The 22,860-nt window shown below is 39.5% G+C and overlaps 2 protein-coding genes across 20 annotated transcripts in view; one reads left to right on the top strand and one right to left on the bottom strand.

The window, feature by feature from the left end:
* Positions 1 to 5,427, top strand: part of PLPP1 (phospholipid phosphatase 1) — a 137,526-nt gene extending 132,099 nt beyond the window's left edge. For 12 of the 17 annotated variants that reach the window (XM_085001560.1, XM_013984779.3, XM_085001562.1 and 9 more), the window contains 2 exons: positions 4,286 to 4,462; positions 5,014 to 5,427. In XM_085001560.1, the coding sequence (XP_084857686.1) occupies positions 4,286 to 4,462; positions 5,014 to 5,145 (309 nt within the window). In that variant the 3' untranslated portion in view covers positions 5,146 to 5,427. 17 annotated transcript variants of the gene reach the window in all.
* MTREX (Mtr4 exosome RNA helicase) overlaps positions 5,379 to 22,860 on the bottom strand; it is a 126,226-nt gene continuing 108,744 nt past the window's right edge. For 2 of the 3 annotated variants that reach the window (XM_085002229.1, XM_003133964.7), the window contains exons 25-27: positions 19,611 to 19,773; positions 7,346 to 7,450; positions 5,379 to 5,658 (exon numbers count right to left, since the gene is read on the bottom strand). In XM_085002229.1, coding sequence (XP_084858355.1) covers positions 5,606 to 5,658; positions 7,346 to 7,450; positions 19,611 to 19,773 — 321 coding nt within the window. In that variant the 3' untranslated portion in view covers positions 5,379 to 5,605. Of the gene's footprint in view, positions 5,659 to 7,345; positions 7,451 to 18,389; positions 18,590 to 19,061; positions 19,774 to 22,860 lie in introns of those variants that run through there. The other variant, XR_014831302.1, reaches the window with a different exon arrangement.

Raw genomic sequence — 22,860 nt, 5'->3', positions numbered from 1 at the left:
CCTGCTTGGATAGCTGCCTCAGTTCGGTCTTCCTCAGACTCTGAGCACCACCTACTTCCCTTAGGAAGTGCACAAGCCTTCTTCATCTGGCATTGACTCTACACTGCCTAATACTGTTGATATTTCATGAAGATGTTTCCCAAAGTGTGGATGTGACTGGGCAAGTGATCCATAAACTACATGAATTTGGCAAATTTTAAGGTGGGATTTGGGATCTAAATATAGGAATACTCTGAATCCTTAAGATGGCAAAATTAGTCTAGATTAAACCAAGGCCCATCTTAGGGTGCTTTCCTGGCCCAGTCTCTTAACAAATGAAGGTGGAACAATACAGTGTGCTGGCTTAATCTTAGGAGTGATGTTTCAAAGTAAGTAGACCAAAGTGTATTTCTTTGTGTTGAGCATGCTGTTGTTAAATCTAGTTCAGGGATTCGCAGAGTTTTTGTTATAAGTCCAATAATAATTAGGTTTTATAAGGCAGGTAGGTGCAATCTCAGTTGCAAATTCTTTTTTTTTTTTTTCAGATAACCCTTTAAAAATGTAAAAATGATCCCTTGACTCTAGTTGAAAATGGGGAAAAAACCCTCTTAAGAATAGAGTACAGGCATTATCTCATTTTATTGTGCTTCACTTTCTCACGCTTCACTGATAGTACATTTTTTGCAAATTGAAGGTTTTTGGCAACCTTGAGCAAAGCGAGCCTATCAGTGCCGTCTTTCCAACAGCATCTGGTCACTTTTTGTCTCCGTGTCACATTTTGGTAATTCTCAAAGTATTTCAGATGTTTTCATTATTATTATGCTTGTTATGGTCATCTGTGATCAGTGATCTTTGATACTGTTGCAAAAAGATTATAGCTCACTAAAGGCTCAGATGACTGTTACCATTTCTTAGTAATATTCTTTAAGGTATGTATTTTTTAGACAAAATGCTGTTGTACACTTAATACACTGTACAGTATAAACATAACTTGTAAATGCACTGGGAAGCCAGAAGATTCATGCGACTTATTTTATTGCCGTATTCACTTTATTGCTATGGTCTGGAACTGAACCCACAGTATCTCCAAGCTGAGCCTGTATTAAGAGATAATAGCATTTTGTAATTAAGTATTACAAGGTCAGTCAAGGTAAGGCAAAATAAACCAGCTTCAAAAAATACCTTGTACAACCATCAGATTTTAAAAATGAAATTGTAGGAGTTCCTGTTGTGGCTCAATGGGTTAAGAACTCAGCATATTGACCATGAGGATAAGGATTTGATCCCTGGCCTTGCTTAGTGGATTAGGATCCAGTGTCACCGTGAGCTGTGGTGTAGGGTCGCAGACGCAGCTCAGATCCCTCATTGCTGTGGCTGTGGCATAGGCCAGCAGCTGCAGCTCTGATTCGACCCCTAGCCTGGGAGCTTCCATATGCTGTAGGTGAGACTGTAAAAAGAAAAAAAAAAATTTAAAAAAAAAAAAAAGAAACTAAATGCTTTTTCAGAAGCTTTAGGCAAAAAAAAATAAAGGGTTATATCTTTCTCTTCAGTGATAATAAAAATAATAGAAGAATGCTTAAGTAGTATCATAGATACTGAATTTTCTTATTTAAAAAAAGGATTATGTTTTACACAAAAGGAGAAACGTACACCTAATTTTTTTTTTCCATGTGGCCCTGTCCACTGGGAAATCCTATTTATTCTGACCAGGTCTTCTTTATTGACTCATAAAACTATCACAAAGCTTTTCATAAAGTGGTGCACAAGTGTTAGGTTCTCTGTGTTCGGGAGGCCTCTCTGTACTTGGCAGTAAAGCCTATGCTACCTGCATGGTGGCACTCCGTCCTACAACCCTCCTCTCTGAACTTGAATACCTAGTTATTTTGAGCAAATCGATTCCTTCTGCCCTTCTTGCCCTAAGGAATAACAAAATTGCCTTTATGAAGTTCCCTGGTGGCACACTGGGTTAAGGATTTGGCATCACAGCTGTGGTGCAAGTTTGATCCCTCCAACTTCCACATGCCGAGTGTAAAGCAAAAAAAGTGGGGGGGGGGGGCCTGCCTTTGTGAATCTCTAGTAATAGCCCAGCTAAGCTTTTATTTCTTTAAAAATACCAGGCATGGTAGCTTATTTTCAACCCATTTTCAATAGGTTTTACTTTGCTGAGATTCGAGCAGTAACTCTGTGGGGTTTTCCTGACCAGAAGCCCTGCCTGGAAGAGTGGCTCAGCTTGTTCTCCTTGGAGACAGATTCCCCCTGGAACCTTCCTCTACACAAGGCCAGTAGTGATGCCTGGTTTCAGTGAAGCCATTCTTTGGAGGATATTGTTCGAGTCATAAGGCTAATTCTCTTCAGACTAGTTTATTTCCTGAAACTGGGCTCTGCACAGACACAGGTTATACCTGATTTGCTCTGAGCTCTTGATTTGACTCACTGGTCAGGTTCAAGACAGGAATAGCTAGGTCTCACTGCAGTTGCCTTTGGGGGCCTTGAGGTTGACACCCACTCCCTATCATGTCCTCCTGTGCTCTCTGCCTGTTCTCCTTTTAATAGATGGAAATGGACCATAAGTGAAGTGGATGCTGTATCTTTGCTCTTCCTGTATGTTACAGCAGGAATGACCAGTGGCAGACTCTGGTGTTCCTTTCGTAAACATGACTCTTCCCTTAAATGTTTCAGCATAATGTTCAGATTTGTGGGAGAGGTAGGCATAGGCAGAGACTCTCTGGTTCGATCACCTAACTGGGGATTCTCTCCCATCCATTCTCTCTGTCCTGGGCTAATTAATCTCAGGGTAAATCTCCGGATTAGGCCCTTTTCTACCTGCCTCTTTATGCTGCGTCATCCACTGCTGTCTGGGTTTTCTGGGTTGCCCTAAAAACTTTGCGGCTGCATGTTTTCTTCCTTTGTTCCTTCGCTGTCCTGCCCTGGGCTTCTTGAATCTGTGGTATCACAATGTGAAGCCTTTGCTTCTGAGGAGCACCTCAGTGGAGTCTTGCAGGTTATTGCTTTTGTCTGCCTTTTCCACTCTTTTATTTCTCGTTATGAACTTTCTACTTTAGAGCTTCTTTCTTCACCATAAAGTGGGATGTTAGGATTAGGAAGGATCCAGAGGCTAGATTCTTTCATCAAGCAGTCCACTCTTCCCCGCAGATGAAATACCCATTGGACAAGTCAGTCAGCTAGGCCACAGTAAAGCATTCTCAGAGAGGACTCTTAGAAGGGGCCTGAGAGAGAGACATTGAGATGAGTCATTCGGCTTAGGGGCTCACACCCTTGTACCGTTTGTAGAAAAAAGTCATACAAGTAAATCCCATCTCTTGCAGTGGTGCCTTCTGTGGATATTCAACGTTTGTTCTGTTGTGGGATTTCATTTTTCTAGGTTTTTCTCACTGTTTGAACCTAAGTGTATAAACAGATTGTTTTCCTTTTCATTCAAAACTTACTTTTTAAAATAAGTAAAACTCTTTATCATTTGAATCTCAGAAATTCAAATTAAAAACAAAACAGGATTTTGGTTAAACACAGAGGAGGCTACCTGGCTTTTTCACCGTATGGTTGTAAGCAGCTGACCTAATTAGACCTCCTAGAGTAAAGGCATGTCGATTAGACCTAGCACAGCATCAGGAACAGAAGTTACTTGCTCCACTTGTCTCATTGGTCCCTTGGGTTTTTGAAGTCTGGTGTGGCTGCCACTCTGCTCCATTTTTTTTTTTCCCTATTAAATGGCTTGTTCTTGTCTTAACCATAGCTTTTGCTTCCTTTTTAGTTTGCAAGTAGTCTATCATGTATCCATTAGGTAGGTGCCCATTCTGCAACTTCTGAAACAGGCAACTCTTTTGCACTTCCAGAATAAATTCCAGAGGGCAAAACAGCCCAGCAGATCTCTGGGTCAGATCTGTCATAAATTGTTTACTCAGTGCCCTCACAGAAAATAAGGTAGGGCTATGTGGTCCAAATAGGACTACCTCTTCCATTTTGTCTGGATTAGCAGTTTCCCCTAGAAGGGGCATTTGAAAGTTGTAGACACTGCCACCGAGCTGGTCTGGTACCACACACAGTACTGGATATGGAGTTCTATAAGTTCTTCTAAGTCTTAAGAGATAAGCAGCTGAAGGCCTTAACTGCACACATGCATAGAAAGCCATAAACACAGAGATGCTTGCTTTGTTTATCTGATTATTTAATGATTATTAAAATTTAATGACTACTAATCATTTTAAACATCAACCTTTTAGGGGTATGTTGACATATGATTATAATTTAGTCACCAGTTGGTATGTTAAACTCTCCTTTTTTCTATTAGCTTTATCTTCAAGCCAGGATGAAGGGAGACTGGGCAAGACTCTTACGCCCCACACTGCAATTTGGTCTTGTTGCTGTATCCATTTACGTGGGCCTTTCTCGAGTTTCTGATTACAAACACCACTGGAGTGATGTGTTGACTGGACTCATTCAAGGAGCTCTGGTTGCAATTGTAGTTGTAAGTATACAGGGCAGCAGCCTACATCTTGATACTGACACACGCTTGGATAAATAAGCAGAAATAAGTGTCCCAGTGAGAAAGCTATGCTAAGGCAGAGAATGTGGCTCGGTAACTGGGTAAGGACCCCAATGTTACTAAAAGTCATTTTAGGATAGACAGCAATTAACTAGGTTATTCTTCGCAAAAGTTATAAAAAATTTTTTACTAATTTTTTTTAATTGTAAAAAGCTCTGGCTATAAATAGTTTTCTTTTTGGTATGAATTGAAAAAACAGAAACAAAAACAAATTTACATGAAGAATGACACTTCATTAGGGCTGGCAGAGTGAAGCTGTTTGCCCACAACATAGCAAAGTAATTCTCAGAATGTCTTTTTTTTTTTTTTTTCCTGTTAGCCACTAGTTTATACCTCTAACCTGTATACCCTTCTAATGTATATCCTTTTATTTTTGCAAACTGCTTATTGCAAATTTATATATACTTTTAAAACTTATTTAAATTGTATCATTAAGTACTTTCCCCATTCTAAATGTTACCTGTTCTATATAGGCTGTATATGTATCAGATTTCTTCAAGGAGAGAAATTCTCCTTTTAAAGAAAGGAAAGAAGAGGACTCTCATACAACTCTGCACGAAACACCAACGACGGGGAATCACTATCGGAACAGTCACCAACCTTGAATGTGGTGGCAGAGTGCCCAGATGAAGCTGGCCTGCTTTCTAAAGGAAAATGATTGCAACCAGTAAGCAAGAGGATGCGTCTTTCTTCCCGGTGTACAAGCCTTTAAGGGACTGCTGCTGCTATACCTCTTGAATGCCCACTTTACCTGTGTGTATATAGTTACATTTAACACAATGGTTATCTAATAGCTCTAAGTTCATTAAAAAAAATTTCAAGCCTTTCACTAAAACAATGCCCCACTTGTACATTTTTTATTAAAAAATGTAATGCTTATGTACAAATGTGTATGTAATATGCTTTCTTAGAATGATGCTTGATTTAAGCACAATACATATTAAAATGTTGAGGACAACTGTCTTGAGATGGGAAAACCAAATCAATACTTGTAGGCATTTGTAGTCAACTGTAATCGACAGGTGGTGAACAATTTAAAAATCTCACATTCCTTTAGCTGATTCTTTATAAGTAGAGGCTGGCAGCAAACACAATATCTCTCTTGATTTTGGTGATTCCTACGAGAGAAGAAAATATGGTTTAAATTGTCAAGACCACAAAGAACGTAATTCTCTCCACTGGGGTTTCAAAGACAGCACAACAATCTTTTTTTGTTTGTTTGTTTGTTTTGTCTTTCTTTTTTGTCTTTTGTTGTTGTTGTTGTTGCTATTTCTTGGGCCGCTCCCGCGGCATATAGAGGTTCCCAGGCTAGGGGTTGAATCGGAGCTGTAGCCACCGGCCTACGCCAGAGCCACAGCAACGCAGGATCCGAGCCGCGTCTGCAACCTACACCACAGCTCACGGCAACGCCGGATCGTTAACCCACTGAGCAAGGGCAGGGACCGAACCCGCAACCTCATGGTTCCCAGTCGGATTCGTTAACCACTGCGCCACGACGGGAACTCCAACAATCTTGATTAAATTGGTGAAAGGGCAGCCTGGAAAATACAAAATCCTTGCTGGTCTGAAACGTACCTAAAGGAGTTCACAGCCACCTCTGAGAATGGGAAATTTAAAAACCAGACCCCTGTCCCCTGTTCTTATGACTCTCGACTCTATAAAGATTACCTTGGGGGTGGGGTGGGGAGGCTATTCAAAAAGACCTGAAAGGAAAAACTGTCAAAGTTAGTTGACCCAAAATCATGAATTTTCAACCTATAATGAGACACACACTGTATTTGATACCCTGTGAAATTCTTTCTGGACTAAGGCAGGACAAACATTATTTAGAAAGTTTATATAACTAGACTTAAACTCAGAGTGATTAAGTAGGTCTGCCTCTATTTGACAATGTGAAAATCTGTGTCAGTTTTTGCAAAGCTCTTCTTAATAAATTGATAGCAGAAATCTCGAGGTTTGACTGTGAGCAACCAACTCAGAGCAACAATGTGGCTGCTATTCTTTGATGTTTTAACTCACAGTCCTTTTTTTGGTCAACATTCAGATGGAATGAAATTACCTGCAAGCCATGTATCCCTCTCCTCATTACTGCCACCCTGGTCTAGCTATCCTTTCTTGATCTGGACTTCCTGCTTCCACCTCTTGCTAATCTACAGACTTACCTACAAGGCAGCAGCAAGAATTGCCTTGTAAAATCCAAGTCAGAGCACACCAATCCTTTGCTCAAAAACCGCAATCATTTTAAGGGCTGGAAGCTACATGACCATTTCTTTTCTTCCTCCAACCCCTGCTATTCTATCCACTGTTCACTCTTGCTCTGGCCACACTGGCCTCTTGCAGTTGCCCACCTGTAGTAATATGAAGTAATGTGAAGATAATGAAGGGCCTAAATGCCACTATCTGAGGCAGGAGGACGCCAGGCCATCACATCTATCCTCCAGTTCCCTACTGTTTCTTTTGTTTTTATCACTACTTGATATAGTTCAACTGTTGACTTGTTTACTGTCCATCTCCCTGCACTAGAATATAAGCTCCATTAAGGCAGGCTTTTTGGTTTTTTTGTTGTTGCTGTTGTTCACTGCTACATTCCCTAGGGCTTTAAAACAATGCCTGGCATAAAATAAGGCCGAATAAATATTTTGAAATTTTATATATATTCACTTAACAAACTTTTTTCCAACAGACACTCCATGGCAATTCAGTGGAGAATGTCTGAAAATGACATTCTAGATTGTGGTCAACAGCTCAAATATCAACAGGATTTGCCTAAATTATTAGAAAAAGCTTAACAGGTTGGATACTGACCTTCTGCAAATTTATTTTCCAGCTCAGTGTTTCCAATGGCTTTTGCTGCTTGACACATTTGTCGAAGTAGTTCTTCCAGGCGCCTCATACAGCGAATTATGCTGCCTGGACAGAAAAGCAAACAAATCATATGTAAAGTGGAAATGATCAAGAGTAGCAGAACTTTTGTTAAGAGGAAGATGTACATAACATGATTAACTAACAGTATTTTGAGGGACTTCTCCTACAATAAATCAGCTAGTAAACTTGACTCGTGACTGCAAGGCACCAAAAAGACTACGAAGATGAAAAGCTTAATTCCTAGTCTTGATTAATGGTAGAGAGAGTCAAGGATCTATTATTACATAACATGTTGACACTTGCTCTTACAGAGCTAAGTCAACAAAATGCCCTAGAAGCAGAGGAGAGAGCAACATGGGTGAAGGCCAAAAAAGGTGACATATAGTGACATAGAACGTGGGTCTCTTAAAAGAATGAGGTCCCTGTCAGGCAGTGACAAGGGAAGACCCCATACTGGGGCAACGCAGAAAAGCCTAACAGACTCCAGCTGTTCAAGGCTGAGTGTGGCCTACAAAGGCCTCCAGATACTATCCTGTGAAAGAATGCAGCAGGGATCTTTTAAGCAGGGGAGTGACAGGATCAGATTTGTCATTTTTAAAGATGCAGTCAGTTATACTGAACCCTAAATAGACTCTTTAATCAGTACTTTCTTCATACAGTGTGTCCTCAATGAAGCATAAAAGAGATCACCATTCTCTTTCCACTGGATTTGAGTGTCTTGCATCAAAAGCAAAGTTGTAAACAGTTTCACTTCATCAGACTGTTGCACAAGGAGGGGCCTTGGCGTCCTTTCCCTAAGTGCCACCTGCCTAAGTTTAAAGTTCTTGGATTTCATTTTTCCTGTCTGAAATATATTACAAATATCAATTCTCTGACAGGCAATCTAGCCCAATAGAATCATTCCTAAATGACTATATATTCACTCCAATACTTTTTATGAAATAACTTACAAATTGTTTTCTTAAAGGTAAAAAAAAAAAGTGTGAATTCACAATTTAGGTCCTCATTTAGTGCTGGAACAATTCACTAACACTTACCAAGTTCTTGTAATACACTGTGCAGTGTCACGGGCTACTTTTTACCTCTCAATGCCGTTCACATTATGTCTAATGTGCCCAAGGGGGAAAAACAGGGAAGATTTCAGTCATGAAGAATGCAATGTGAGCTTAAACAAAGGCAAACATACAGGCCATAATTCAGCAGGAAGTGCCCATGCACATGTACATGTACAACACCTTTCTTTCTGCAGGACAATCCCAGGAGGCTGAGAATGCTATACAGGGGCCTGCGCATACAAGGACAACATGCCTGGTCGCTGAACCCAGCTATGAGCCACAGCAAGCAGAACACAAAATGCTATTTCATAGCAGAGGTTTACGGGATGAGCTTGGTTCAAAAGACCACCACCGTGATTTGAGTCACCTTAAGAGACAAATGGGGATACTTCTCTTAAAAGGATGCTATCATCTGCTACATACAGGATTTCACTTACGTTAGACTTGGTTCAAAGCGGTGAGCTGAGACTCCAGGAGTTAGAGGAAAGAAAACCGACTTCTAGGTCAGATTCTGTTGCTAAGTAATTAGCTCTATGATCAAGCACCTTATTCTACTGTCTTATTTCCTTTTCATTTGTAAGACAAATTATAATAAATGCAATTTAAACAAAGGGGTTATTCTACTTAACTCTGGATTTATCTCACTTGAGAGATGAGATGCACAAATTCTGTGACAAAGACAACGTTCTAAAGAAATCTAAGGTCATAATATAGCCCCTGAGCCAAAAAATTCTAAGTTCATACTTTTTGTCCTTTCCCTCTTCCCATTAAAAGGTTCATGGAGTTCTTGGAGAACTAGGGTCAAGAATGACAGCTCACCTCCACATATAGACACATCTTACAGGAGAGACTGGCTTTCTTGTATTACAGGAGAGTATATTGATATTTATATTTAGGCATTAAGGAAAAACGAAATAAGACAACACATTTTGAGAAAAAAAGCTAATGTCCAACATTTTCTGAGCACTTACTCTGTAGCAGGTCTATAATGTTTTATATAAATTTTCTTGTCTGACAATTCCGTGAGACAAGTACTATTATCCCTATTTTATAAAAAGGGAAAAGGAGCAATTCCCAGAAGTTATACACATAACTTGACCAAAGTCTGAGCCAAGTAAATGATGGAGTCAGAATCTGAATCCAGACAGATTCTACAACACAAGCATTTAACCAGATTAGGTTAAAGTCCCTCATAAAAATGATTTATCTATATTTTCCAAATTTTCTGTAATGTATTACTTTCACAAATGTCAACTTAGAATTAAATTCAGTTTATACATTTAAAATAATTAAAAAATTGGGAGTTCCCATCGTGGCTCAGCAGAAACTAAGGACACAGGTTCAATCCCTGGCCTCACTCAGTGGGTTGAGGATCTGGCATTGCCATGATCTATGGTGAAGGCTGGCAGCTGTAGCTCTGATTTGACCCTTAGCCTGGGAACCGCCATATGCCGTGGGTGCAGCCCTAACAACAACAACAACAAAGATAAAATAATTATGAAAAAAAATTATAAATACTTAAGATTTTTAGGCCTTACTCTAAGCTCCTCATTTCTATTATAAATCTTCATTACCAAGTAATGCCAAAGGATTTGCAGTAATGGGTTTCAAGAAGTAGGAAGCAGCGGAAATTGGCAAGTAGGATCCAATCAGATAGTCTGTTTTCTGAATCAGAGTGGTGACTTGTGATCAGTGAAATGGGGCATTAGATTACTATGGCTCAAGAAGAAAACAGGACATAGGGAACTAAAGAAGGTCTATTTCTGACTACAAGCCTACCCTGTGAAAGGAAGGAAGGATTGAGAGTGATGATTACAATGAGATAACTCTTAATAAAACATGACTATAGCAGCTAATACTTACGAATATGTGCCAGGCATTGTGCTAAAGGTTCTACATGCATTATTATCTATTATCCTTCCCATTTTATAACCAAGAAAACTGGGGCACAGTTAAGTAACTTTCCCATGATCACCAACCTAGTGAGTGGGTAGGATTTAAGACCAGGATTTAGGCTCTTGCTCTTAAAACACTGTAAGTTGTGTTGGCAGCTGGAGAAGATATGGACGATAAATAGAAACATATTTATATGCTACAATGGTAGCAAAAACGATGTGATTCAAGACTGAGGAGGGTGCAGAAAAGAGTGGAGGAAGGCCCTGGGATTGAGAGCAATTTCCTCTGAAGAGGAAAGAATAAGGGAAAGGATATATGCACATGAGTTTCTAGGCTAAGAAGACAGGTCTGATGACATCTCCTTTTCCTCTGAAGCAGGAGTGATCACCTAGAAAGCTCGGGCAAAGTTAGGTAGATGCTTAAGAGGAGCAGTGAGCATCTGGAATTGCCTCTAAGAGAAGTCTTAGAGCCAGAGAGAAGTCCTGCACGAAAGACAGTCTCTGGAGGTAGACAGACCAGGGATTACACTTTCGCTGCCCTATGTACTACTTGAGGAACTACTAGCAAACTGTGGGAAAGACTAAATGAGGTAGAATAGAATGTTCAAAGTGTCAGGTACCTAGCTGGTGCTCAATAATCTCCTCCTCCTGCTACTGCGATTTCTATTATTACTAGGAAGGTCTAATGTGATTCTGAGGTTACAGACCAAGGCTTTTGATGACACCAAAGGACACAATTTTTCCCAGCAGAACTCTGCTGTAAAAGTATATGGATTAGATAAAGTGAATTATTAGACTGATTCAGGTTGGTGGTGCATAAGGCAGATGGAAGAACAATCTCAGTTGCCTCCTAATTCTCTCTCCAAGGCTAGGAAAAGGGAACTAAGTGGCTCAGAAGCAAGCTTTTCTCTAAGCAGAGTGGCCATGTCCTCTCCACAGCAGGTCCCCAGAAGAATGAGGAAGCAGCTATGTGACATACACCTGGCGTTTACTTCCTATTACTTAGACAACTAAATTCTGACACCAATAAACTATATTAAAAGATTTTGAAAATTAACAGAACAGATGAAAAACAGACTTGCTGCTTCTTTTACTAGTAACCTTTAACAGAAAAGATTAGTGGTTTCATAGATGTCGTTTCCAAGTAGGAGGGGACTATGTCATTAGCCACCTCCAACATTCTACTACCATTTTACAAGTAAACCTTAGAGGTGGCAATGCCTTTCAGATTCAGGTCAATACCTTTACATCTATGATTAGAAAACAAGTCTCCTGATACCCTCACTGGAAACAGCAGTGATAACTGCCTCTATCAGCTACCCTTGCAAACAATGGCTTCCCTTTCTATTTGAAGGATAAGAGTTCACAAAAGAAAAATCTTTTGAGTTTTACAAGCTGGAACCTTATAAAAGTTGGAGATTAACTAGTTTGTTTTGTTGTTTTTGCTGTGCCCTTGGCTGAGAAAATTAACTGTAGAATGAACAGACAGGACTAGGGAAGGAGAAAACTCAGTTAATGGCCTAAAAGTTGGGGGGCGGGGGGGAAGCAGGTTTTAATGGCATCTGGAGGACAGTTCCCCAGGTGAGAAGGGATAAAAAAATACATAAAACAGCCTGAAAATACAATGGGGAAAGGAAGGGGGTGAAAACAAAAATATGAAGCAAACACAACTAAGCAGCTTTACAAATATGACTAAGAGGACAGCCTATATACTCTAGGAACAGGAGGCTGCCAGAATGGCCACTAACCATGGTAGGATCAGAAGGCAGCATCTCCAGTTTCACTGTCAAATTCAAGCCTTGTCAAATGGAAAGCAGCTTTACCTCTTCCTCTGGATGAATGGTTCAGCCCCTATCCCCCCTCCCATAGGACTCCCTCGTGTAGGAACAAGCATAACAAGGGCAGCAGCAGTCCTATAGGCAGGTGGGCAACCTATCCCCCACTCTTTGCATCCCAGGAGGAAGAGGGCTCCTCTACTGCTCAAAAGTCTTTTGCACCATTAATTCAAATGACAATAGGAACACTGGTGAGTCTGTCTTGGTCCTGATTCAAACATAAGCTTCTGGATGGTGCAGTATTTTTAATATTATTAGAATAACCACAGCTTTCTGCTGTAACTTTTTACTTAAATAAATGAAAGCCACTCACTTTTTTTATTAATAAGCCATAATTATAAAAACTGTCACAAAAACAAAACAGTACTGTTAATTTCAGCTAGATACTATTGCCAACAAAATAGGCACTTCAAATGCAAAAGTTCCAAATTCATTACTTTCCAAATCTTTTCTATTAACCTATGAAAAATTTTGTTTACTCATTTATAAGGTGGAGATAAAAACAGTTCCTATACCTCACAGAGTTATTCTGAGAAATGAATGAAATTATAGAAAGTGCTTAACAAAGGGAGTTCCCGTCGTGGCACAGTGGTTAACGAATCTGACTAGGAACCAAGAGGTTGCAGGTTCGATCCCTGGCCTTGCTCAGTGGGTTAATGATCCAGCATTACCGTGAGCTGTGGTGTAGGTCACAGACACGGCTCAGATCCCACATTGCTGTGGCCCTGGCATAGGCCGGTGGCTACAGCTCCGATTAGACCCCTAGCCTGGGAACCTCCATAGGCCGTGGGAAGTGGCCCTAGAAAAGGCAAAAAGACCAAAAAAAAAAAAAAAAAGTGCTTAACAAGGGTCAGTAGCACAACAGGAATCAATAAATGCTGGCTATATTTGTTATTTCTGTTCTCAGTTGCTCGGAATGCTGGGTTCCAGTTATGCTTTGCACTGAAAGAGGAAGCCTAGCTGCAATAACTTGGGTGTCTAGAGAGAGGGTGGGAGTTGGGATGGAAAAGATAATGAACATCGCATTACTCACACAACCAAAGAGTAAATGTGTATTTTGTAAATGCTTCTATTCTAAGAGAATTAAATTAGGCAATGGCTAAAAATTATATAGCACTTTAAAAAGGAACAGAGCAGATTTCACAGGTCACTTAGAAAAGAAATGAAAACCTTTATAAAACTGCTACACAAGGGCATCGGAGACCCAGGTGCCCTCACTTACAAACTTTGTTTTGACTGATTTCAAATGTATACTGGCAGAGATAACCTGACATTGTTTTTTATTTCTACAAATTGAGAAACTCATGTTAATAGGCAGAATCTGCAAAGGCTATCAGAGGCCAAACTACATGAAGTAATGACTAAGATTAATAAAGTACAAACTAAAGAAAGTGAACACACATCAGCCAGCAAGCAAGCACTGCCATGTCACATTTTGTAAACACTCCAACTCAAATTTCTGGAAAAGTGAGTTCTGACAGTTTCAGATGACATGAGAACAATTAAGAAAATGAGGCCATGGAGTGCAATGGGATCGGCAGCATCTTTGGAGCATTGGGATGTAGGTTCGGGGCCTAAAATGGGCCAATGATCCAGCATTGCCCCAGGTGCCATAGCTGTAGTACACACTGTGCTGCAGCTAGAATCTGATCCCAGGCCCGGGAACTCCCTATGTCACAGGACAGCCAAAAAAAAGGGGGGGGAGGGGAGAGACAGAAAATGAGGCCAGGAGGTACAGGGTTGCACATACAATGGCTATGGCTTGTTGGCCTCAGACTCTTGCCAACAAATCATTGTGTCTGTACAAACACCACCCATAGCTGTCTGCAGCATAAAGGCTATTCCCCATGGGGATTAATGAAGACTATTGTGAAGTAGTGAATTATCCAGCATACTTCCATCCTACACAGTTCTCTGCAGTCCAAGAGTTCTCCTTACTCCCAACTTTGGAAATCATCCTGCCTCATCAATTAGTGCCACCCACATTAAGAGTCAGACATGGGACCCAAAGCCATGACCCATCCCTAGGCAATCTGAAGGGGACCAGAAACAGAAATAAATACACTAACAATCTAATGGTTTGTTACAAATCTTTTTCTCTGGTCTGGCCAGAGTGGAAGATGAAACTGAATTCTTACTAGTCACAGCCTTTTTTAAAAAAATACACACAAAATTTGGTAAAATACACATGAAATTCACCACTTTAAAGCATAGAGCTCACTGTCACTGCTCAATTTTACACTCACGTTTACATCACCACCCTGGAAGAACTCATACTGGGATTAATTCACATACCGTAAAATTCACCCTTTTAATTAAGTATACGATTCAGTAGTTTTTCATATATCTGGAGTTGTACAACCATAATTATTATCTGATTTGATTTTTTTTATTTGATTTTTATTTTTATGGCCACACCTGCACCAATATGTAAGTTCCCAGGCGACGGGCTGAATTGGCGCTGCAGCTGCTGCAGCTAACCCACAGCCACACTGGAGCAGAGCTGCGTCTCTGACTTACACCTCAGCTTGCAGCGATGCCAGAACCTTAACCCACTGAGGAAGGCAGGGATCAAACCTGCATCCTCATGGAAACAGCATCATGTTCTTAACTCACTGAACCACAATGGGAACTCCCAAGTTCAGAATGTTTTTATCACCAAACAGAAACCCATACCCATTCAGCAGTCACTCTCCCTTCCCCCAGCCCATGGCAACCACAAATCTACTTTCCATCTCTATGGATTCGGACATTTCACAGAAATTGAATCATACAGTAGGGGGCCTTTGCATCTCCCTCCTTTCACTTAGAACCTTAATGTGTTCAAAGCTCATCCACATTTTAGCATGAATCTGTCAGTTCTTCACTCCTTCAACCACTATGTGAATAAAACAGAATTAACTGTTCGCCCACTGACAGACTTTTTTTTTTTAAGGGCCACACCTGCAGCATATGGAGGTTCCCAGGCTAGGGGTTGAATCGGATCTGCAGCCACTGGCCTATGCCACAGCCACAGCAACATGGGATCCAGACTACGTCTGCGATCTACACCACAGCCCACAGCAGCACCGATCCTTAACCCACTGAGTGAGGCCAGGGATCGAACCCACATTCTCATGGTTCCTAGTCAGATTCATTTCTGCTGTGCCATGAAGGGAACTCCCTGATGGACATTTGAGCACACATGCTTTAAGGGTAATATTACAAACATCAGGTTCATCTGGTTCTTGAATAAAATCACTTTTGATTCTAACTGATGACAGAAATCAATACATGTCTTTATTTGGAGAGGTATTTATTTCTATCTCCACCTTTCTAGCATTTCCAAATGTGGTTCCTCACAGTTCATGCCCTGAATCTGATTTAATATTCCTATCTAAGTGGTTATTGAAGCCTGAGGTTAGGATCAGAATTGTATTTTCCTACAATCATTTACCACTACATCACAGCTTAGGCTGAAACTCTTCTGGGAGCACCAGGGCTGTTGCTTGCACTACAGTCGGCACAATTCCTAATCCCCACTAGGGTCTCAGTTAATTATTCATCAAAGCAGTTAAGTATCAGGTACTAATTCCTAAGTCTTTAAGTACTAAAGTAGTGCCAAAATACAAACACGGAAATTATACATACTAAGAATTTATTCTAGTACTATTAGCAAAATATTTTAAAATAAATCCACTGGAAAATCCCTTATGACATCGATGTACCCTGTCCAAGGGAAGGGTAAAAAACTATGTCAGTTGAAAGGCCTTTGAGAAGAGCATGTGGTGGGGGCAGAGAATAGGAAAGCACCAGAGCATGTGCTTTATAAACCTATGGCTGGCAGTGCAATAAACAGTTTCAAATGATAATTTGCCATAGGGACCTTTCCTGATTACATGTGCTTAGTGGAAGGCAAACCCTTCAGGCAGAGTGAAGAGTACAATACCGTTTTTGTATAGACAGATACGAATAATAATGGCCTCAGCCTCTGTCTAGGTTACAATGGATCTACTATTTGAATCAGCAGACTGAAACCCTAGGATATAGCCCATACAAATACATTTTAATTGTTATTCAAATTTAACTGATAGAAATAAAAAACAATGACATTCTAACATTTTTTTTTAGGATGGTAACAGAGGCAATGATTATTTGTAAGAGATCTTCAAAATTCCTCAACTGAATCACAGTATAAACTCGTCTATCAGACATCCCTTAAACATATGGCTTTAATCATTACAATGTTAACTAACCCCAGCTCATGCTTGAAAAATACTTAAAACTACTTCTGAGGCTTGTGACAGGACATGATTAGGCACTTGACCATACATAGCACATTAAAAAGTTCCAATGCAGTCACTTTCTGCCTGTAAAAATAAAGACAGTATTCTATGGACTAGCGCTTTGATTATAGTATTTTCCAATTATATATAACATGTACAGTAACAAGATGAGCAGAGAATAGCTACTGTGGTGGGGAGACACAGTAGGAAAGAAAAAGAAAATACTATCCCCTAAATAAATCAAGATTCTCAGTTAATATTTTTTGCTGTTTAATTATATAATTTCACTTTTATTAGCTAATACATAGTCTATCCCAATTTTAGAAAGAAAAATCATAGCTGATATAATGGTACCATGAAAATTGCAATGATGTTAGACTCATTTCATGTTATAAAGTGAAACTTTCAATTTTCAAACTTTTTTTTTTTTTTTTTTTTTTTTTTTTTTGTCTTTTTGCCTTTTCTAGGGCCGCTCCTGCCACACATGGAGGTTCCCAGGCTAGGGGTCGAATCGGAGCGGTAGCCACCGGTCTACACCAGAGCCACAGCAATGCAGGATCCGAGCCACATCTGCAACCCACACCAAAGCTCATGGCAACGCCGGATCCTTAACCCACTGAGCAAGGCCAGGGATCAAACCCGTAACCTCATGGTTCCTAGTCGGATTCGTTAACCACTGTGCCACGACGGGAACTCCTCAAACTTAGATTCTCAAGCAAATTGTGACATCAAAATAGCCCCAAAGAATTAAAAGGAGGCAAAATAGATTTCAGGAATGCTTGCATGCTATGAAAGCATCGACTCATAGGTGGGAGAGATACAAACTGTTTTCAGTTTTAGCAGTTTAGGATTTACCTTCCATACTGTGGTAACTTTCCCATTTAAGTACAAAGAAAACAAAAATAACCCACAAAGATGTTATAAGGCTTCCCTAGATTTCAGGTCTATAACTCCTTCATTTTTCATAAAACGAGCAAACAAAACAATAACTACTTTCTATTATGCACCACTACTGTTTTATGCCATTGTGTTTGCCTTCTCAGAGAAGCAGATATTATATAAACATGAGCTATAATAACAAGTCTTAGAATTTACGCACAGGACAGTCATTAGTTTCATCCTTTATGTTCCAAAAAGAAGTCAGACCCAAGAGTGGTGATGCTGTATTTGATTGCCTTTGTGTCTCTGAAACACACAAGCTGTCATATGTCTACCTGGGTTCCTGTGTGTTAAACAATGTTCACAAGTGAGGTGAGGATGTCATACTTTTCTCTTCTCACAGCCTCAACTGTAGCTATCCACCGTAAATTATTATCGACTTTTTACCATTCCTATAAGTATGGATTTCCAGTGGATGGATGGTATACTCTTTGGCAGTATTCAGGAAGTCTCTGGATGACCCAAAATTCAGGGAAAAAGTTTATGCTTCTTAGGTGGAATTATTGATTACCATCTGACTTGTAGTCACAGGGGCCAGAATTCAAATCGTAGTGCCATCATATACTATAAACTTCACTACCCTGGCCAATTATTTACCTTTTAAAAATCAGTCTCCTTATGCAAAGTGCAAATAAAATCTACTCTGGTGTGCTATTTTCATGGTTATATCTAAATTATATAAAACACTTATCAGCACAATGCCTGGCACACAGTAGTTACCCAATAAATAATGACCTTCCTAATAACAGAATATAGTATTCAGAAAAAAGATCTGGAGACCAATGATCATTTAATGAAAGATTAGAAATAAACTTTAGGGAAAGGACTAAACCAACAGACCATAATTAAAAAATAATATACTATAAACTAAATATTTTAAACTTTAAAACCTATAAGATGCAACAGAGTGAAGTAAAGGCTCAAAGTTGATTTCTCTTGCAGAGATGTTTAACCTATGCATCATAAAAGTTATTGATTCATAAGTTATCTATTAGTTTTTAATAGTATCAGGTAAGAAGCAAGGCAATACAAGGTGTGTTAAAAATATTATTTTTCTCAAAATAAACTAATAAGTAATGGTAGTATTTTAAATAGTCTTATAAGAGTTCCCATTGTGGCTCAGTAGTTAACAAATCTGACTAGGAGCCATGAACTTGCAGGTTCGTTCCCTGGCCTTGCTCAGTAGATTAAGGATCTGGCGTTGTCGTGAGCTGTGGTGTAGGTCGAAGATGCAGCTCGGATCCCACGTTGTTGTGGCTGTAGTGTAGGCTGGAGGCTACAGCTCCAATTTGATCCCTAGCCCAGGAATCTCCATATGCCGCAGGAGCGGCCCTAGAAAAGGCAAAAAGACAAAAAAAAAAAAATTCTTACAATGATCTCTTTGAAGTCTAGTCTCATTTATTTTCAAGAAAGTTCAATATAAACACAATTCATTATACTTACATAAGCCAACCTTTTTGCAATAAATATAGCATTTCTTTTTTTTTTTTTTTTTTTTTTGCTATATTTATTTTTAGAGCCGCACCCACAGCACAGAGAGATTCCCAGGCTAGGGGCTGAATCAGAGCTACAGCTGCCAACCTACGTAACAGCCACAGCAACATAGGATCTGAGCCATGTCTGCGACCTACACCACGGCTCACAGCAACGCCAGATCCTTTACCCACTGAGTGAGGCCAGGGATCGAACCCGCAATGTCATGATTCCTAGTTGGATTCGCTTCCACTGTGCCACAACGGGAACTCCTAAATACAGCATTTCTATGTAGTTTTCTTTATATATTGTGCTTATAATTCCATTATAATTACTCTTTATATATTTCCTTTACCTTTATGTTTTCATTTAAAAATTTTCTTCAGTTGAGTAACATTTATTAGAAATGCAATGATGGACAGCACTTTCAGCTCTGCTGTTTTTCAGTAGAATTACAGAGCAAACCATCAGGTTATTACCAAGAGAATAAAACCAAAAGTAAAAATATCTACACAAGTAGAACTTACTGAGATCATTTGTTTACCAGTGATTGCAGAGACTCTGGTACAGGATTATCAACTGTTACAATGAGCAGACTGTGCTTATTAAATAATACAAAGGATTTGAGAAGAGTATTTTTAATCTACATAGGCAAAATATTATTCTTATTTAGTAAATTAATGCCACCCTAAGCATATTTCTTATATCAGAAAGAAACGTATGTATACAAAATTTAACCATACCTTCAAAGACATCTGTCATTTTGCAGATATGCGCAAATGTAGCTCCAGTTGCCCAGGTATATACTACATCCATTAAGTGAGGTTTAAATGAGCTTAGGTAAGTCTCCTCATCAATTTCCAATTTGGCTTCTGCTGAAACTTTTGCAATTCTTTTAGCACATTCCTTTGAAGATAAGAGATACACTTAAAATTTCTTTTTTTTTTTAAATAATGATCTTTCTTTTTTCAATTATAGCTGATTTACAGTGTTCTGTCAATTTTCCACTGTATAGCAAGGTGACCCAGTCACACATACATGTATACATTCCTTTTAGAATTTCTTACTTATGATTTCCCATATCACTTTTTCTTTAGGTTTCCAAAGTCAGTATTCTATAAGGTTTCTTTTTCTTTTAGGTAGCATGCCTACAATTTAGATATTCTGCTTCTAAGAAGCCACAGTGCCTGTTGCACTGTTGAGTGATCAAAGAGCAAAGCTTTAGCATTAAGAAAAACATATCAAAAGCATGATTTTTACCCAGTAATACTGTTTCTACAAAACCCAGAACTTGTCATTAAAACTATTCAAAAGTCACATTTCACTAGTCTTTAATTGTTTCATAAAAAAAAAGACAACAACAAAACAGACATAGGGAAACATAAATCCTATGGCAAAATGATGCTTTTCCCCCGACAATGCTTCAGTAAAAGTAAACCTTGGAGTTCATGCCGTGGCACAGTGGGCTAATAATCTGGCTTGTCACGATGGCGTTGGTGGTTGCCTATTCAATCGCCAGCCCAGTCTGGTACAGTGGGTTAAGGATCTGATGTTGCCACAGCTGTGGCATAGGCCATAGATGCACCTCAGATTCAATCCCTGGTCTGGGAACTAACATATATTGCAGGTATGGCCAGAAAAAGGAGAAAAAAAAAAAGTAAATCTTATTATTTTCTTTCCCTACATATAAGAATTAAGATTCATTCTTTTCTTCTTAGTAATCAAAATCATCAAAAACTCTTAGGCCTATAACAACTTTTCTGGTTCTGGAAGTTTAAATTTCTTAGTAAGATTAAGGAATGTTAAATGTTACATTAAAGGGGCCATTTTTAATGATTCATTCTTCATTCCTCTTTTTCAAAGTCACAGAGTTCATCTTTCCCTATCTTTCTAATGTTGAAAAGGTAGATAAAATCAGTTCTTCCTAAGAAAATAATAAAAGCAACAAATTCATTACTATAAGCTACTGTGGCTTTGAGAATCCAGCCACAGTAGATTATAGTACTTATAGCTTTTGCTATTTTCTTTTTTTTACAGCCACACTCTGTGGCATGAAAGTTCCCAGGCCAGGAATTGGAGCTGCTGCTGGCGCCTATGCCACAGTCATAGCAACACCAGATCAGAACCACATATGTGACCTACACTGCAGCTTGTGGCAACGCTGGGTCATTAACCTACTGGTGAGGCCAGGGATCAAACCCACATCCTTACAGAGACAATGCAGGTCCTTAACCTGCTGAGCCACAATAGGAACCCGAAAATAGATGCAGCTCCAATTTGATCCCTTACCTGGGAACTTCCACATGCCACAAGTGTGGCTCTAAAAAGACAAAAAAAAAAAAAAAAAAAAAAAAGCTAACTAAATCCATCAAGACGCCATTCCTTTTTTTTGGGCTATGCTTGTGGCATGTGTAAAATCCTCAGGCTAGGGACTGAATCTGAGCCACAGCAGTAACAATGTGTGTCCCTAGGCGACCAGGGAACTCCAAGATGCCATTCTTTTCTTTTCCTTTTTTTTTTTTTTTAATTTTCCCACTGTACAGCAAGGGGATCAAGTTATCCTTACATGTATACATTAAAATTACATTTTTTCCCCCTACCCTTTGTTCTGTTGCAACATGAGTATCTAGACAAAGTTCTCAATGCTATTCAGTAGGATCTCCTCGTAAATCTATTCTAAATTGTGTCTGATAAGCCCAAGCTCCCGATCCCTCCCACTCCCTCCCTCTACCATCAGGCAGCCACAAGTCTTTTCTCCAAATTCATGATTTTCTTTTCTGTGCAGATGTTCATTTGTGCTGGATATTAGATTCCAGTTATAAGTGATATCATATGGTATTTGTCTTTGTCTTTCTGGCTCATTTCACTCAGGATGAGATTCTCTAGTTCCATCCATGTTGCTGCAAATGGCATTATGTCATTCTTTTTTATGGCTGAGTAGTATTCCATTGTGTATATATACCACCTCTTCCGAATCCAATCCTCTGTCGATGGACATTTGGGTTGTTTCCATGTCCTGGCTATTGTGAATAGTGCTGCAATGAACATGCGGGTGCATGTGTCTCTTTTAAGTAGAGTTTTGTCCGGATAGATGCCCAAGAGTGGGGTCATGTGGAAGTTCTATGTATAGATTTCTAAGGTATCTCCAAACTGTTCTCCATAGTGGCTGTACCAGTTGACATTCCCACCAACAGTGCAGGAGGGTTCCCTTTTCTCCACAGCCCCTCCAGCACTTGTTATTTGTGGACTTATTAATGATGGCCATTCTGACTGGTGTGAAGTGGTATCTCATGGTAGTTTTGATGTGCATTTCTCTTATAATCAGCGATGTTGAGCATTTTTTCATGTGTTTGCTGGCCATCTGTATATTTTCCTTGGAGAACAGTATGTTCAGTTGTTTTGCCCATTTTTCCATTGGTTGATTGGCTTTTTTGCTGTTGGGTTGTATAAGTTGTTTATATATTCTAGAGATTAAGCCTTTGTCCATTGCATCATTTGAAACTATTTTCTCCCATTCTGTAAGTTGTCTTTTTGTTTTCTTTTGGGTTTCCTTTGCTGTGCAAAAGCTTTTCAGTTTGATGAGGTCCCATGGGTTTATTTTTGCTCTAATTTCTATTGCTTTGGGAGACTGACCTGAGAAAATATTCATGATGTTGATGTCAGAGAGTATTTCGCCTATGTTCTCTTCTAGGAGTTTGATGGTGTCCTGTCTTATATTTAAGTCTTTCAGCCATTTGGAGTTTATTTTTGTGCATGGTGTGAGGGTGTGTTCTAGTTTCATTGCTTTGCATGCAGCTGTCCAGGTTTCCCAGCAATGCTTGCTGAATAGACTTTCCTTTTCCCATTTTATGTTCTTGCCTCCCTTGTCAAAAGATTAATTGACCATAGGTGTCAGGGTTTATTTCCGGGTTCTCTATTCTGTTCCACTGGTCTGTCTGTTTTGATACCAGTACCTCACTGTTTTGATGACTGTGGCTTTGTAGTATTTCTTGA

Source organism: Sus scrofa, chromosome 16 (genome assembly GCF_054392235.1).
Source record: "Sus scrofa isolate SSC_HxYL_T2T_F1_AM1 chromosome 16, Sscrofa_HxYL_maternal_Yorkshire_Landrace_v2.0, whole genome shotgun sequence".
NCBI lineage: Eukaryota > Metazoa > Chordata > Mammalia > Artiodactyla > Suidae > Sus > Sus scrofa.
Note: the sequence above shows the minus strand (reverse complement) of the source record. Positions and strands in the feature narration are given on the sequence as shown.